At 46.7% G+C, this 17,146-nt stretch overlaps 2 protein-coding genes across 2 annotated transcripts in view; one reads left to right on the top strand and one right to left on the bottom strand.

Moving 5' to 3' along the window:
- LOC102065316 (uncharacterized) overlaps positions 1–17,146 on the top strand; it is a 603,976-nt gene that overhangs the window by 287,769 nt on the left and 299,061 nt on the right. The window lies entirely within an intron of this gene.
- On the bottom strand, positions 4,120–5,037 carry LOC141728061 (olfactory receptor 14J1-like). Its single transcript, XM_074534367.1, has one exon. It carries the CDS (start codon positions 5,035–5,037, stop codon positions 4,120–4,122), a length of 918 nt encoding a protein of 305 aa, XP_074390468.1.

The following is a 17,146-nucleotide window of genomic DNA, read 5'->3' as shown; positions in this document are numbered from 1 at the left end:
GGCTGTGGCTCCAGGTGGGCTGGGGGGATCCTGGGGGACAGGGACCCTGCTGGGCATGAACAGCATTGGACTTGTTGGGAGAAACTGTGAGGGGGAGCTGGGGCAGAGTGACCAACCCAGTGACCTGACACAGCCCTGCTGGGATTTCACACAGCCCCTCTGGGATGTCACAGCCTGCTCTGTGATGTCAGAGCCCATTCTCTAATGTCACACAGCTGGCCTCTGATGTCACAGCAAACTCTGTGATGTCACAGCCTGCTCTGTGATGTCATAGTCTGCCCTGTGATGTCCCAGATGGATCTCTGATGTCACAGATATGGCCTATGATGTCATAGCTGCTCAATGACCTCATATACCCCACTCTGTGATGTCACAGTCCAATCTGTGACGTCATGTTACCAGATAAATTGTCTCAACCAGCTGAGCTGACACCTGGAGCTTGTTCTCCAAAACCCCAGGCCTATGGAAACCACACAGTGCCCATTGTGTGAGAAGGGGACCTGGAAGTTCAGCAGTCTCAGTGTCCTGCCAGCTCAGCCAGGCCCACTGGAACATTGGGGTTCATGACCACCAGAGACCACCAGAGAGATCCCCAGGAAAGAAAAACACATGGTTAAAGGGTGAGGGGAAATGTGTTAATGATTTTGGGGAAATGATCATCATATGCGTGTTTAGTCCAGGGTAATCAATGAATGTGTGTGTAAAATACAGAAAATAAACAGAAACTTTCCTGTACTCAGCATGTACGGCTTTGGGAGGAGCTGTCCCCCATGCATCTCCCTGAATAAATAATGCTGCTTCTAAGTGCTACATTGGTATTAAGGAGTTTTCTGTTTTACTGAATTTTTGGTAACACTCCCACTGCCAAGGAAAGCTCTGTCTGCTGCTGCTGTTCACAAACAGAGAAGGGCTGGTGGCAGATGTGGGGCTTGGAGGCTGCCTGGGGCACAGTGACCATGAAATAATCAAGTGTTCAATATTCTGTGAAAGAAGGAGGGGCAGCAACAAAACTTCTACACTGGAATTAGGAAGGGGAGACTTTGGCTTATTTAGGATGCTGATTTGGGGAGTACCAAATCAGGTACTGATTCTTTAAAGGGAAACAGCCCTTATAAACAAAGGCGTCCAGGGAGGATGGACACACTTCATGAAAGTAATATTAAGGGGATGGAGGAGCCTCTGCCAGTGTGGCAAAATATGATCTATTGAGGAAAATGGCTGTCCTGGCTGCCCATGGAGCCTTTGTGGGAACTCAGGGGTAAAAAGAGGGTGCATCACTTTTGGAAAGAAGAACAGGCAACTTAGAAAGTGTTTAAGAATGTTGTTAAGTTATGCAAAAAGAAAAGGAAGGAGGTGAAAGCTCAACTAGAGCTTAACCTGGCCACTTCTGTGAAAAACAACAGGAAATGTTTCTATAAATAAAATTATAGCAAAACACCAAACAAACAGAACCTCTACTATTTATTGGATGCAGTAGGAATACAGTAACTAAATATAAAGACAAAGCTGAGCTACTTAACACCTTGTTTGTCTCAATTTTCAATATTAGGAAAGGCTGTCCTCAGGAGTAGTGTTCTCCTGAGCTGGTAGATGGGCATAGAGAGCAGAACAGCCTCCCCTGTAATCCAGGAGGAAGCAGCTGGGGACCTGCTGAGCCGCTCAGATGCTCACATGTGTATGGGATCGGATGGGATCCATCCCAGGGGGATGAGGGAGCTGGTGGATGAGCTCCCCAAGCTGCTCTCCATCATTTACCATCAGTGCTGGCTCAGCAGGGAGGTCCCAGAGGACTGAAGGTGCCAATGTGAGCCAATCCCCAAGCAGGGCTGGAAGGAGGATCTGGGGAACTCCAGGCCTGTCAGCCTGACCTGGGTGCCCAGCAAGGTTATGGAACAGATCACCTTGAGTGCCATCACAGGACGCCCACAGGATGGCTGAGGGATCAGAGCCAGCCAGCGTGGATTTAGGGGTGGCAGGTCCAGCCTGACCAACCTGGTCTCCTTTTATGACCAGGTGACCTATCTGTGGATGCAGGAAAGGCTTTGGACGTTGTGTGCCTGGACTTCAAAGCATTTAAAAAAGGCTTTGAAGCCTTTCCTACTTTGAAAAGCCTTTGAAAAGCCTTTCCTGCTTTCCTTCAAAGCAGGAAAGGCTTTGGACATTGTGTGCCTGGACTTCAAAGCCTTTAAAACCATGAGCCACAGAATTCCCTGGAAAAACTGCAGCCCATGGCTTGCACATGTTCACCCTTCCCAGGGTAAAGAGCTGGCTGGAGGCTGGGCGCAGAGAGTGGTGGGGATGCTGGTGCACCCAGCTGGTGTCCAGGCACTGGTGGTGTCCCCCAGGGATCTGTGCTGGGCCCAGTCCTGTTTAATATCTTCTCTGATGATCTGGCTGAGGGGATCGAGTCCACCATTCACAAATTGCAGATGGCACCAAGCTGGGTGTGAGTGTGGATCTGCTGGAGGGCAGGACAAGAAGACACAGCCCTAAGCTGCACTAGGGGAGGTTGAGGCTGGACAGTAGGAAGAGGTTCTTCACAGAAAGGGTGAGGGGGAACTGGAATGGGCGTGCCAGGGGGGAGGTGCAGAGTCACTGTCCCTCTCCAGTGGCACTTAGTGGCATGGTCGGGGTGACAAGGCAGTGTTAGGACATTGGTTGGACTTGATGATCCAAAAGGTTTTTTCCAGCCTATTTGATTCTGTCATTCTGTGATGAATGGGACACTCTGGGGCCATTGTGACACTGCAGGGCCTGGTGGAACTAGCTGTACCATGGTGACACCGTGCAGCCCCATAAAACCAGGGGTCCATTGTTGTGCTCTGGGGCCAAACGGAACCAGGGAGTGCACCGTGACACTGTGAGTCCTCGTGGAATCACAGAGGCCATTGGGACACTGCAGGGCCTTGTGTAACCAAGGAGTTTCACTATTTTGGCACTGCAAAACCAAGGAGACCATTGGGAGACTCCAGGGCCGAGAGGAGCCAAGGGGCCATTGTGACACTCTGGGGCCTCATGGAACCAAAGGGACACTGTGACACTGCAGGATCCTGTGTAACAAAGGGGCCACTGTGACATGATGGGGCCTCAAGGAATCTGGAAGAACGTTGTGACACTGTGTGGGCTCATGGAAACAAGGAGTCCATTGCGATGCTGAGGGGACTTCTGGAACCACAGGGACCATGGTGACAGCGTGGGACATCATGTGACCATGGGGCCATTGTGACACCCTGGGGCCCCGTGGAACCAAGGGGCCACTGTGACACTGTGGCACCAATGAGAACATTGTGACACGGTGAAGCCCCATGGAACCAAGGAGACCATTGTTGCTCTGCATGGCCTCATGAAACAAAGGAGACCAGTGTGACAGTGCAGGGCCTAATGTAACAAGGAGGCCATTGTGACACTGAGGGGCCCCATGGAACCAAGGACATCTTTGCAGATGACACCAAGATGGGTGTGAGTGTTGATTCTGTGGGAGCATAGGAGGGCTCTGCACAGGGCCCTGGACAGGCTGGATCCAGGGCCCAAATCCAACAAGGTAAGGTTTAACCAGTCCAAGTGCCAGGTCCTGCACTTTGGCCACAACAACCCCTGCAGTGCTACAGGCTGGGGACAGAGTGGCTGGAGAGCAGCCAGGCAGAAAGGGATCTGGGGGCACTGATGGACAGCAGGCTGGATATGAGGCAGCAGTGTTTCCAGGTGGGCAAGAGGGCCAATGGCTCCTGGCCTGGATCAGGGAGGGTGTGGCCAGCAGGAGGAGAGCTGCTGTGCCAACACTGATCTGCCCCCAGCTCTGCACACAGATATTGCTGCTGCAGCTCCAGAGAAGGGAACACAAGGGAATCTCTGGAAAAAAAACTTGGCTGGGAGATCCTTTAGTTCCTTTAAAGCCACCAAGAGTGCAGCTCCTCATTGACACAGTCTCTGGCCACAGGGAAGTTGGAGAGAAACAAAATGAGAAATGGCAAAAAAAATGACATTTCTTTATGGACAATATGAAAAACTAATACAAAGGAAAAAAAGAATAAACCACAACCAAAGCAACAAGAAGTGTGAAAGATGTCTTTTAATAGAAGTGATTGGCAGAAATTGGCCAGCAGTTTAATGTTCCTGAAACTATCCACTCATCAGTCTCCACACTGCAGTCTTGAACTCCTGGTTCCTCAGGCTGTAGATGAGGGGGTTCAGGGCTGGAGGCACCACTGAGTACAGAATTGACAGGGCCAGATCCAGGGATGGGGAGGACATGGAGGGGGGCTTCAGATGTGCAAATGCTGCAGTGCTGATGAACAGGGAGACCACGGCCAGGTGAGGGAGGCAGGTGGAAAAGGCTTTGTGCCGTCCCTGCTCAGAGGGGATCCTCAGCACAGCCCTGAAGATCTGCACATAGGAGAAAACAATGAACACAAAACAGCTAAAACATAAACAGACACTAACTGCAATGAGCCCAAATTCCCTGAGATAGGATTTGTAGCAGGAAAGCTTGAGGATCTGTGGGATTTCACAGAAGAACTGGCCCAGGACATTGCCATGGCACAGGGGCAGGGAAAATGTATTGGCTGTGTGCAGAAGTGAATAGAGAAAGCCACTGGCCCAGGCAGCTGCTGCCATGTGGGCACAAGCTCTGCTGCCCAGGAGGGTCCCGTAGTGCAGGGGTTTGCAGATGGACACGTAGCGGTCGTAGCACATGATGGTCAGGAGGAAAAGCTCTGCTGAAATGAAGAACAGAAAGAAAAAGACCTGAGCAGCACATCCATTGTAGGAGATGTTCCTGGTGTCCCAGAGGGAATTGTGCATGGCTTTGGGGACAGTGGTGCAGATGGAGCCCAGGTCGCTGAGGGCCAGGTTGAGCAGGAAGAAGAACATGGGCGTGTGCAGGTGGTGGCTGCAGGCTACGGCGCTGATGATGAGGCCGTTGCCCAGGAGGGCAGCCAGGGAGATGCCCAGCAAGAGGCAGAAGTGCAGGAGCTGCAGCTGCCGCGTGTCTGCCAGTGCCAGCAGGAGGAAGTGCCTGATGGAGCTGCTGTTGGACATTTGCTCTGGCTGGGCATGGGGGCCTGTTCATGGAGAAAGGACAGTGACAAGTCAGGAGAGGCTGCCTGTAGCCAAACCTGGTCTATTCCCTGCAGATAGTCCCTACTGCTGGGACTCGCTCACCCCCCTTCCTGCTCTGGGGGGAACCTTTGGCTGCAATCAGAGCACAATCACATTCCTGGGACACCCTGGGATAAACCAGACCCTGCCCAGTGCAAAGGGATCCCTGAATTTCTCACCCTCTCTCAAGGTCTCTGGGCAAGGTGACTACACCCCCTTGTGCCAAGGACACTCACAGGTCCCTGGGCAAACCCAACAGCATTTCCTCAGCTGTGGCAGCTCTGCTCTTCCTCGTGGGACATTCAGGGAAATCCCAGAGGCTCTGGCACAGATTTGCACCCAGGAGGGCAGCTCAGAGCTTGGAAGGGCACAGCAAGGAGATCCCTGGCTGTGCCCATGATGGGATCTCAGGGAGGGGGCTCAGCTCATTCCCCTTTCCCATGGACTGCTTTGACCACAGCCCCACGGGTTCCAAGGAATCTTGGACACCCCATTCCCATGGACAGCCCTGCCTGGCAGGAATGCCAAGGGCAGAGCCAGACTCAGCTGCTGCAAATGCCAGAGCCTCCCTGAGAGCAGCAGATAACAGAGACAATATCAGGGCCGGGCAGAACCAAGAGAAGATCCTGTGGTGCTGTTCCTGGGAGGGCAGGGCAGAGACAGCCGGGCACTCAGGACAGTGTTCCCGTGCCCAGCTGTGCCTGGCTCCTCCCACACACCAACAGTGCCCTCATCCTGCCCCCAGCACTGCTCTCTTCAGCCCCCTCTCCTTCCCTGAGCATCTCCCTGGGCCTGGATATTCCCTCCTGAGAGGAGCCTTGTCCCTGCCAGCACTCACAGAGCCCATCCCAGCCTGTGTGCCCTGGCTGGGGCCCTAGAGAAACCTGCCTGTGTGCAGGGCCCTGGCTGGGGCAGGCTCTGTGTGCAGCTGGGCAAGGGCAGCTCAGGAGAGCCCTGCTGGGCCCTGCGGAGGTGATGCTGCTGCTGTCCATGCCTGAGGAGTGGGTGAGGGCCTTTGGGAGGCTCCCAGCAGGGAGACTGGCCACCCAAAGTTGCAGTTCTGGAGTCCCTGTAAATGTTCAAACATTCCTTTGATGATCCTGTGTGTCCCTTTCAACTCAGAATGTTCTGTGATTCTGGGATTACAATTCCTGTTCTGCTTCTCTCATCCCTCTGCTGTCTGTAACCCAAAGAGGCAAAAAAAACCAAAAAACCCTTGCAACAGTGTTAGAACAGTAAAGTAACAACCAGACATGTATTGGAAGCTTCCAGGTGTCCCAGTGGGGATGGGGCACACCCAGCTCCTGATTTCAACAATTTATTAAGGTTGATTAATTAGGATATTTAACAGGAACATCCAAAAGGAGATTCAGTTTCCCTAGTTACACACCCCTGGGTCAACCCATTGGAGTAGGTCCAAAGGCTTCTTTGCCTTCACTTTTTATAATGACTGCTCATATTCTCCTCATTCTCAAAACCCAAAATGCTCCTATACGTCCAGTTCCTAGAAGGCTATATAGTATTTCAGGACTATATAAAAGAAGAGGACTATACAGCATTTTAGGAATATATTTAGACAGTCAGGTTATTAAGAGAAAGGTAGGGAAACATACCAGATTTAATTCAGGATTAAAGCTATATAAGAATATAGTAGTGGTTTAATAGAGTTAAGAGGTTATTAGAGTTAAGTAAGGATTATAGTATTGTAACTATATGATAGTAATTTAGAGAGCTATGAATATATAAAATGTAAAAAATACAAAAATCTTTTTGTCATCACCCCAACGTTCCCATCCTTCTCCAAGTAGGAAATTGAAAACACTCTCAGGGAAGCTCCTGATCTTTCCAGACGTACCTTCTTTGGGAAGTGTCCTCCAGAGCTGTGCTCAGGCTGGTCTGGAGCTGGGAGCAGCCCTGCCCCACCCAGCCCCTCTCAGCAGCAGCCCCTGCCCTGCTCAGGGTGGCTCCTTCCCCCCACAGCTTCTCCCCAGCGCTGGGAGAAGCTGCCAGGGTCGGCTGAGAGCTGTTCCTGGCAGGCAGCAGAGTCCCTGCCCCAGCACAGCGCCCTGGGCTGCAGGACCCTGCTCTGCAGGACAGCCCTTGGCACCCCTGGCTGCAGCCCCGGCTGCTCAGCCCTGCAGCAGAGCCTGGCAACAGGAGCTGCCTTGGGCTGTGCCTGGGCTGGGGCAGCAGGGAAAGCCAGGCCTGCCCTAGGGCCACAGCCCTGCCCTGGAGCAGCTCTGAGAGTCTCCTGAAAGGTCCTAAAAGCTGTGGGATGTGCCAGCTGCAGGAGATCCCTGTAGGAACTGCAGCTTCTCTTCCCACAGCCAGGGAATGACTGTTTCAAACCTGGGCTGATTTCTGCTCTGGTGAGCCCTGAGGTAGCTCTGCTCTGTGCTGCCAGCCCAGGCTGAGTTTAACCCCTCTGTGCTGTGCCTGGGGTGGCTGCAGGCAGAGCCCCAGCCCTGCTGGGCTGTGCACAGGAGCTGCTCCTGGGCAGAGCTGTCTCTGCAGCGCTGCCCTTGCCAGGAGCTGCCTCTGTGCCAGGAGCCTCTCTGCAGCTTTTTCAAAGAACTTTGGGTTTGGCTTGTCTTGGAGTCTCTGAGTGGTTTGTCCAATCATGGCCTCCAATTATCTGCTGTAGTTAGTCCCTGGAGAGGCTTTGTCAGTAACAACACTCAGTGGGGCTCATTAATACTTCAGGGTACTTCAGTTATTTTAAGGTACTTGGTGTTTTCCTTTTGATACAGACTCTGTGCGAGGTTTGTGCAATCATGGCCCCAATTATCTGCTTTAACGAGTCCCTTGAGAGCTTAGTACTGAAATTTAGTGGTGCTCATTAATACTTTGAGGTACTCAAGATTTTTAAAGTTATTTTAATGATTTAAGGATACTTTTAGGTATTTTTAAGGATTTTCCTTTCCACAGTGAGTCTCTGAGAGGTTTTTGTGCCATCCAGGCCTCCAAATCTCTCCTCCAAAGAGTCCATGAGGAGCCTGTGTTGAGGATGGACCTCAGTATGACCCATTCATGCTTTGAGAAACTTTGGGTGTTTCCTCTGACTTTTCCTCCTGGAAAGGTTTGTGCCATCTCCTCTCAGGCCATGAGGTTCCAGTGCTCAGGTCAAAATGCACCACAGGGCTCATTAGGATCAAGCAATTCCTGACAAACCATGGCTCTGCCTTGATTTCCCTCTGCTCTCATGCAGTTCATCAGGAAGGTTTCTGTTGGGAATTTAGCTGCTAGAAAATGGAAAAGTACAAAACCATGGCTAATTCCAAGTCCTGCACCTGCACAGATAGCAGTGTCCTTGGGCCTAGCTGTAGTGTGATAACAAAGAGTGAAAGAGACATGAGAAAAGAGAGATGTAACCCCTAAGGAATGAGGATGAGTTCATGGTATAGTTTAACCAATAGATTGCTTGGCTTACAGAATATTCATAAGCTTATTACTCGCTGTATAAGTGTCTGATGCTCTCTTCAATAAATGGAATTTTGCTTATCACTCATATTGAGTGTCTGAGTCTCCCCTCACTGACAAATGGCTCATCCCCGACAAAGGCCTCATTTTCTGCGACAATTGGCGCCTGGAACAGCGACCCTATGGACCCCTGCGAGCCACGGTCAGTGCAGTATTTGGGTGTCAGTCCCGACGCAGCCAGGGAGGCACAAAAAACGGCCCTGCCTTAGGCGACCCTATATAGGAGACCTAGAGAAAGGCGAAAGAGTGGACTTCAGTGCCCTGGCGACCTCACAGGAGAGTCCAGCTGACTGAATGCCGTCAAAATCCTGGAAAGGCTTGGAAAGGCTGCAGCGCGCTAAATGAATGACAAGTTAAAAGGTAATACAGGGACAAACGGCATATAATCCTTTTAAATGCTTTTTAGAAAACGGGGACTATAGACTGTTGACTTGGGAAGAGAATTCCCGAGATTGCTGCATATAGACTTGCAAAAACGTGCGTTGTGGTGCTGGTGCTGCAAGTATATGCACAATAAATCAGTGACCCTGCTGCGATGGCGGCAGCAGCCGCGGCTCGGGATGCCTGCAGGGCTGTGCCACTCCAATCTCGGCATGGGTGCAGCGGCGGGAGCGACGGCGGCCACGGAGGGAGCGACGACGGCCGCGCGGGGCAAGCGCCCCACGCGGCCACGGGTGCAGCGGTGTCTGCAGTGCACGCAGCAAAGAGCCCAGCGCTGGGGGGTTGCCCCCTCCGACACACGCGCCGCGGGACCGGAGCCCTTTTTCCAGCGGAGCGCTTCTCCCTCCGACCCGCAGCGGGCAAGGGCTTCGGTGAGAGACCTTAACATCCGTAATAATTGTAACTCTTGTAAACAAAAGAAAGATTCCTACTGCAATTAAGAGACCAGTGATAATGAACGGGCAACATCAAAGGATATGAGGACGTTTGTCACCCAAGTGTTAAAGGGGACTTTTGTTCTTCCTAACAGACTTTAGACGTCGGAAGCCCAGGGTGACTTGGTCGGTGGAGCATCGGACTCCAAAGTTGTGTTTTGAGAAATTTAAAAATGTTGAAAACAGGTTAAAGTGGTTGTAGAAGTGAAATATAATAGGTGTATTTTTTATATTTTTTAAGCTTTGTTTAAATGTGGTAAAGGTAAAAGCAAACACTGAATTCAGAAGAATTTTTTTTTTACAGCTATACTTTAAACAGTGTTTTATTCCAATGGTATGTAATGTGGCTTTGCTGTTTTCTAAGAAAGAATATATTTTATATAGCCTTTATAATAGACTTGTAGAGTCAAGGGTAAACACACACAATGAGAAAAGAAAAAAACCAAACAAACAAACAAACAAAAAAAAACTTAGAGGAAGAATTAAGAAATTAGAAACCCAGAGTTTTCTGATGACATGGTTTTAGCTCAAGCCCTGAAAGCTAAATTAGGAGTGGTAAAGAAAATTAGTTTTGGTATAGATTAGAAGTTTTATTGAATTACTGATATAGAAGGTAATGCATGAACACAAACTTTAAATAGTATATGTGTTTTAAAGATTTAAACTGAAAAATGTCTATTTTACACAAGGAAAACATCTGTTGATGTATTTCCTCAAAGAGGCATTTTATAAAATTGCTATATAATTATTTTTAAGTAAGAATTGTTTCCTTTCTCTGAATCCAAAGGAAATGTTTGTTTTTTAAAGTGGTGTTTCCTACTCCAAAGCCACTTTAGAAGGCATAATATTAATATAAATAAAATAATAAAGTATTAAATAATAAAATAAAATAATGATAAATAATAAAATGAATAATAATAATAAAATAAAATAAAAAATATATTAAATAAAAAAATTTGAAATAATTAATAATTTCAAATTTTAGTTAATAAAGGCATGGTTTTTAAAAGCATGTGATTAATAAAAACATATAGCATTTGATATTCATTTTGGGATATGACTTGCTTTTTATCATGATTGCAGGCAAACAAACTTTTGTTGACCAAAAGTTTTTTGTTAAGATTAAAATTAAGTATAAGTTATTTAGAATTTAAAATCAGCTGATTTTGTTAAAATTAAGCTTAAGTAATGTTAAGTTTTGTTAGGTTTAAATATTTTAGGTATTTTAAGTCTAAATATTATTGAGTTTGGGTGATGTTAGATAGATTTATGCTTTTATGATAGGCATTTATTTTATGACCTGTGCAAAGTGTTGTTGTGAACATTAGAGAGATTCTAGTTAAAAGAAATAATTAGAAGCATTTGTGAGTGGGGCTGTTTTTATTTGGAATATATCTGCTGTTTGAGAATAGAAAGCAAACTTTCTTTAGCTTATTTTTATGAATTATATTAACACACCTGAGTTTTGGTTAAGCCTTATAGTACATAGAATTCTTTTTTGTATTTGTTGTATAGCATATCTTATGATTAGTGATAGCCTCTTTGGTTTGTTTCCCTGGCTTAGATCGCTTGTAAGAGAGAAACCTTACTAGCTGAGAATATTGTTTAGTTGTTGAATTGTTTATTCTTGTGTTGCAAAGAGTGGGACAGTTAGCCCATAAAACTTTTTTTTAAAAAATAAAAACAGGGGAGATGTTGGGAATTTAGCTGCTAGAAAATGGAAAAGTACAAAACCATGGCTAATTCCAAGTCCTGCACCTGCACAGATAGCAGTGTCCTTGGGCCTAGCTGTGGTATAATAACAAACAGTGAAAAAGAGAGATGTAACCCCTAAGGAATGAGGATGAGTTCATGGTATAGTTTAACCAATAGATTGCTTGGCTATACAGAATATTCATTTGCTTATTATTTGCTGTATAAGTGTTTGATATTTTCTTCAATAAACTGGACCAGAAGGACCTGAGGGACCGGGACCGAACCGGACCGAAAGGCCTGTGATGAACCAACTGGTGTCCTGGTCCCCTTCCTTCGACAGGTTTCCTTTTATGTTTTGGTTCTCCAATTTGAGATTTCTTGGCGAATGCATCAATTATTGTGGTGTGTTCAGTTTTGGCTGATTACCAGTGCACTCACTAGAATATACTTACTCATTTCCTGCTGTGAGATAGGATTAGGAGAAAGGCAAAACAGGCTCAAAACTTTAAAAGCATATAAAGAAAAGTTTATTAATACCAACTAAAAGAAAGAGTAATAAGAATGTTGGGAGAAACGCAGCACGCAATATGAGTGATAGCAAATATCGAACTTTATTAATAGGCACACATCTTTATGTCAGTGTTAATTAGGCTCATACATATTGCAAAGGCAAGCTCACTATTGGCTAGTAGCTTATCAGCCAACTATGCCTACTTCTGCATTCTTGTGGATATTTTATTGAAACTTTTCTTCGTATTTCTGCCAAAGATGTTCTCCCCTATCCTGTTGTAGCACCAGAGGCACAATGTCCTTGCCTGTCATTGGACACTGACTACTGACTCCTATATTGTCCCCTTCAAGCTTAACCAGCAGTGTTATGTCGACGTGACCTTTCTCAGCTAGCCAGCTGTCCACAAAGCTCTCCACACTTCCCTCGTTTTTCTGTTGGACAAGCATAGTCTGATTAAATGCAGCAGATATCCTTTGCACCATGTTCTGTAAGCACATGCTAAAACATGGCAAAATTAACACTACTAACAGAGCTATAATGCCCAGTAAAATGCTAACTTTAGCAACAGAACATAACCATGATCCCAGGCTTAACAATGACAGCCATCCATCAATACCGAAACCTGATTCTACCTGTAAGTTTCCAGTTAACCTTCACAATTCTGCGAGCTGGGTATGGATGGAGACTGCAAATGGTCAGAAAGATTCATGCAACACATGCCCTCAAATTCTTCACAGCCATGGCCTTGTGCAAGTAAACGAAAGTCAATCACAGCTCTATTTTGAAGCATTGCATGACAAATAGAGTCAACATCAAGCAAAAGGCTAGAAAGGGCCAAAGAGCTGGGATTGGTTTGCTTTGCAAGCCAGCATCCCAACTTATTTAGGGCACCATGGGCACCTGCATCTGCCACCCCTGGAGTCAGAAAGGATGCTGCAATTATGGCCCCTGGGGACCAAAATTTTACATTGTCCCTACAGTCAGCAGTAAATGCATGGATCATTCTCTTATGTCAACGATGGCAGCGGCTTATGTTTAATATCATGGACGTATTGGGTGTAAGCAGAGACAGCCAGCCAATTGTACATGGCCCCCTCATGCAGCATCAATGGCACACCAGGCCAAGCACAGTCCCCACAGATTAATAAGTAACCTGCTGGCAGTTGAATAGGGTCATTTGATGAGATTGACACTTTCCTTGTGGTATAATTGCACCAAGCTGTTGCATTACGATACACAGCCATGCTGGAAGTTACAATAGTGAAATGGTTTTTTTGCTGAAAGCTGGCTTCTATGGTTAAAATTAATACATGCATCTGCCATCACTGAACCTAACAGCTCCAATTCTTGGGGTTCCTGTGGTGCTAGGGGAAGTGAGAAACCCATTGGTCCCAATTATCTACACTTGTCCTGGGATTGTCAGTTTTGCAGGTGGGTAGACTTGAGGAACATGGCCAGGGATCTGCTGGTAGCATAACCAAGCAAGTTGTAAATGGATTACCAGGAGAAGGTAATGACAGGCAAATAGCCTCCTGGTTAGTTAAGTTTGCCAGGTGACCCAAATGTTAGTCTTAGGCTGAGGTGGGGCCCATGCATGATGAGTTGTCACTTTTCCGGCAGCATCTACACTGTCTGTTAAGAGGGTGAGGATTAGCAAGGTAACAGCATAAATGTGCCACATCACCCTGGTCTCCCCAGGTGCTGCTTTGAACCACCCACACATTTGGGAGATAAACATGTTTCTCACAAGTCATTAAGAATGTCTCTTCTTTCCTTTCCCCTTCTTTCTCCTTGATCTGCCCAGATTTAACCTCTTTAGGTCTCTCAGACAATTGTCCCACACTTGGTTGGTATCTTGATCTGCAGAAATTGGACCTATTACACTTGTCTGTGAAAGGGGAATACACCTGCCACACTTAGTCTGTAAAATATACGACTTGGACTGTCCCAAAGCACGTTTAACTAAATGCTGGGTTTCCCACCTAAACCATGCAATAATTTTCTGTTTTGGTGATTCATACAACTGTAACCCTTGGCGGCCAGGTAATTCTGTAAAGGCCCAGAGTTCTGCTTGCCAGGAGCCCAACTGCCAATAAAATCCACAGTTCCTGCACCACAAGTCAGGTAATTGAGTCTGATGTACCCACTTACTTTGCTGACAGCCCCCGCAAAAGAACAATACCCATGCAGCACACTGTATATTATGACAATCAATACAAGCTAGGTTCCTAAGCCTTCTAAATTCAAACGTAGAAAGCGCTTGAAGCAGGCTTAGTATATAATCTAAGGATTTACACCGATCAATCGCTCGGTCGATAGCCAAACTACACTGTCCTTTCAGCTTAAGAAGTATTGGTCGAAGGAGGATCAACAGCTTTGTCTCTACTCACCGATGGTCTTCTGTGCTCAGTTGATGGAGTTCTGGTGGTTCCATCTAACACAGCTGCTCGGGTCCATTTAGCAGGTACCCATAATGATCCTGTAGGGGTAGAGACACAAAGATATCTGTGGCCCCAATATAACACCTTAGCAGGACCTTGCCATTGGCCTGTTGTGGGATCTCTGTATTTTACCCATACGTCCTGCTTTACACTTTCTTTCTCCTGTACATAGTGGCGAAGTACAACAGAAACCTTGCTTTCCCCAAAAACACACAAGTGATTTAAAACAAATAAACACCTTAACAGTCTTTTTTGTGGCTCTCTAATATCCTTGTATTTACCTAGATATCTTTTCAAGGTACCATTAGCTCTCTCTACGATTGCTTGCCCTGTGGGGGAATTAGGAATGCCTGTCACATGTTCTATTCCCCACATTTGCATAAACTGCTTTATTCTTTTGCTGCAGTAGGCAGGCCCGTTATCTGTCTTAATACCCCGTGACACTCCCATTACAGCAAAGCAGCTGCTGAGATGCCTCTCCACTTTCTCAGCTTTCTCACCAGACTTTGCTGAGGCCCATATAAAATGACTGTAGGTGTCTATAGTAACATGCACATACTTCATCCTATCAAACTCAGCAACATGTGTGACATCCATTTGCCAGGTCTCATTTGTATTCAACCCTCTTGGGTTAACTCCCAGACCCAAACTGCAGCCCCATTATGATGACTACATATGGGACAGGCTTTGACTATTGCCCGTGCATCTTCCATAGATATCTGAAATTTTCTATGGAGACCTTTTGCATTTTGGTGAAACATGGAATGTGACTCTGTGGCCATAGTCTGCCTGGGAATTGGAGTCATTTGTGTGATTGAGACTAGCTTATCTGCTCGTGCATTACCCTCTCCCAGACCAATATCCCATTTGTGACTTCTGATATGGATAACAGAAAAGGGATGTTTTCTAAGCTTAATCACCCTCTGTAATTGAATAAACAGCTCATGTAACCTCCTGTTTTGAACCTCTTTTATAGAGGCATCCTCTATTCATTCACACACCCCTGCAACATACAAAGAATCTGTCATGTTGAGGGGCCCCGAAAAATGCATCATGGCCCATAAAACAGCCAATAGCTCCATTGTTTGTAAAGTATCCAACTCAGAAGCCTGGAGAATTTGATGGTGCCACTGTCCCTTTTCCTGCCAGGTCACTGCAGCAGTTCTTGATTTTCTTCCTGCATCCGTGTAGGCTGTTATAGCATCCGACAGGGACTTCTGTGATCTTTTTGGGCATTGAATCCAACCCCACCGCCCTATCCAGTTCAATGGTATATTGGGAATATCATCAGTGGCAATCACGCTTCCAGCTCCCAGCAGGGCCTCTTGTAATTCCATACTGTTTATCAGGTACCAGGTCAACGTATCTTTCATCATTGGTATCCGTATCTGATCAGGCTCCTTTCCCATCATCTGTAATGCCCGTTCACAACCCTTCTTTAGCAGGTCAGCCAAAATTTTGATTTTTTGAAGAAGAGTTTTATGCTGTTGAAGTGGAGGAGATATCCATTCTAAGGCCCACGCCTCCCCCGTTTTTCTGTCTTGCTGAATAAGTGAACCCAGTAAAAATTTAGTTCCACACCAAACTGTCAGCTGTATGGGGAGGTTAAGATCTCGTCTCCAGACACTGCCCTGTATCGCACAGTCTCATATCTGCTGAAGTGTCTTAACCTGCTCAGAGGTTATCTGGACAGGTTGTGCTGGGCCAGTCTCTTTTAGTAAAGGTCGAAGTTCATCTAACAACTCATTTGGAAAGCCCACAATAGGGCGCAGCCATTGCAGATCACCAAGTAACTTTTGAGCATCATGCAATGTATGTATTTCAATATTCAATTGCAATTTCTGGGGGGTAACAACCTGATCACTAAGTGTCCATCCCAAATATTTCCAGGGTGCAGATAATTGGATTTTTTCAGGAGCTACAACCAAGCCATGTAGTTCCAGGGCCTTATGTATTTCTTGAATTTGTTGACCTGTAAAAGGTTGCGGCTGCACGAATAAAAGATCATCCATGTAATGATAAATGGTTGTTTTGGCCCAGGCCTGTCGCAAAGGTTGTAAAGCATTGTCAACATACAGCTGACACAAGGGGGCACTGTTGCGCATCCCCTGTGGGAGAGTAAGCCATTCAAATCTCGTCTGGTTCTTCCCTATTTAATGCCATAAGGTAAATGCAAACCTCCGAGTGTCTCGAGGGTGAAGAGCAATAGTAAAAAAGCAGTCCTTAAGATCCACAATTAACAGTGGCCAGTCCTTTGGCAACATGGCTGGGCTAAGCAAACCTAGTTGTAAGGCTCCCATAGGCTCCATTTGTTCATTTACAGCCCATAAATCTTGTAGCAAACGATACTTTCCTGACTTCTTTTTAATAACAAAAATAGGGGTATTCCATGAGCTTACTGACAACTGTAAATGACCCTGCTCATATTGTTCTTGAATTAATACATGTGCTTGTTCCAGACTTTCCCTTTTTAATGACCATTGCTTAACCCACACTGGTGTGTCCATGTTCCAAATGAGAGGGATTGGGAAAGTCCACGCAATGGCCATTAGCCCAAAGGGTACTCATTTGTCAGCACTAGCCCCATTTGAGCCAAAATGTCCCAACCAATGAGGCACTGCACAGTAGGGGGCAAAGGCAAAACGGAGAAAACACTCCGTAAAATTTTTCCGTCGATAGTTACTGATAACATGGGTGATTTCCTTGCAAGCGTTAAGCCTCCAACCCCGGTAACTGCTACTGTGGTTGGCTGTAACGGTCAGTTGTGGGGCCAGCAATCCGGGCTGATAATGCTGGAGTCTGTGCCAGTATCCGATAAACCTTCCAAGGTTTTCCTGTCACCCTGATACTCTATCAATACAGCACGTTTTGGCTGGTTGTTTAAGTTCATTGTTAACAGAGCAAGTCCTCCAGTGGAGCCAAAGCCCCGTTCCCCCCTGGACTGTGATTGATGAGGGGTTAATGTTTTAGTCATTTGTTCCAATGGAACTAATTGAGCTATCCTCTGTCCTTTCTCGGTTCGTATCGGTGGAAAAGGAGTATGTACC

Source organism: Zonotrichia albicollis, unplaced genomic scaffold (assembly GCF_047830755.1).
Source record: "Zonotrichia albicollis isolate bZonAlb1 unplaced genomic scaffold, bZonAlb1.hap1 Scaffold_83, whole genome shotgun sequence".
In the NCBI taxonomy this organism is placed as follows: Eukaryota; Metazoa; Chordata; class Aves; order Passeriformes; family Passerellidae; genus Zonotrichia; species Zonotrichia albicollis.
The sequence above is the reverse complement of the archived record's forward strand: the minus strand, read 5'-3'. Positions and strand labels throughout refer to the sequence as shown.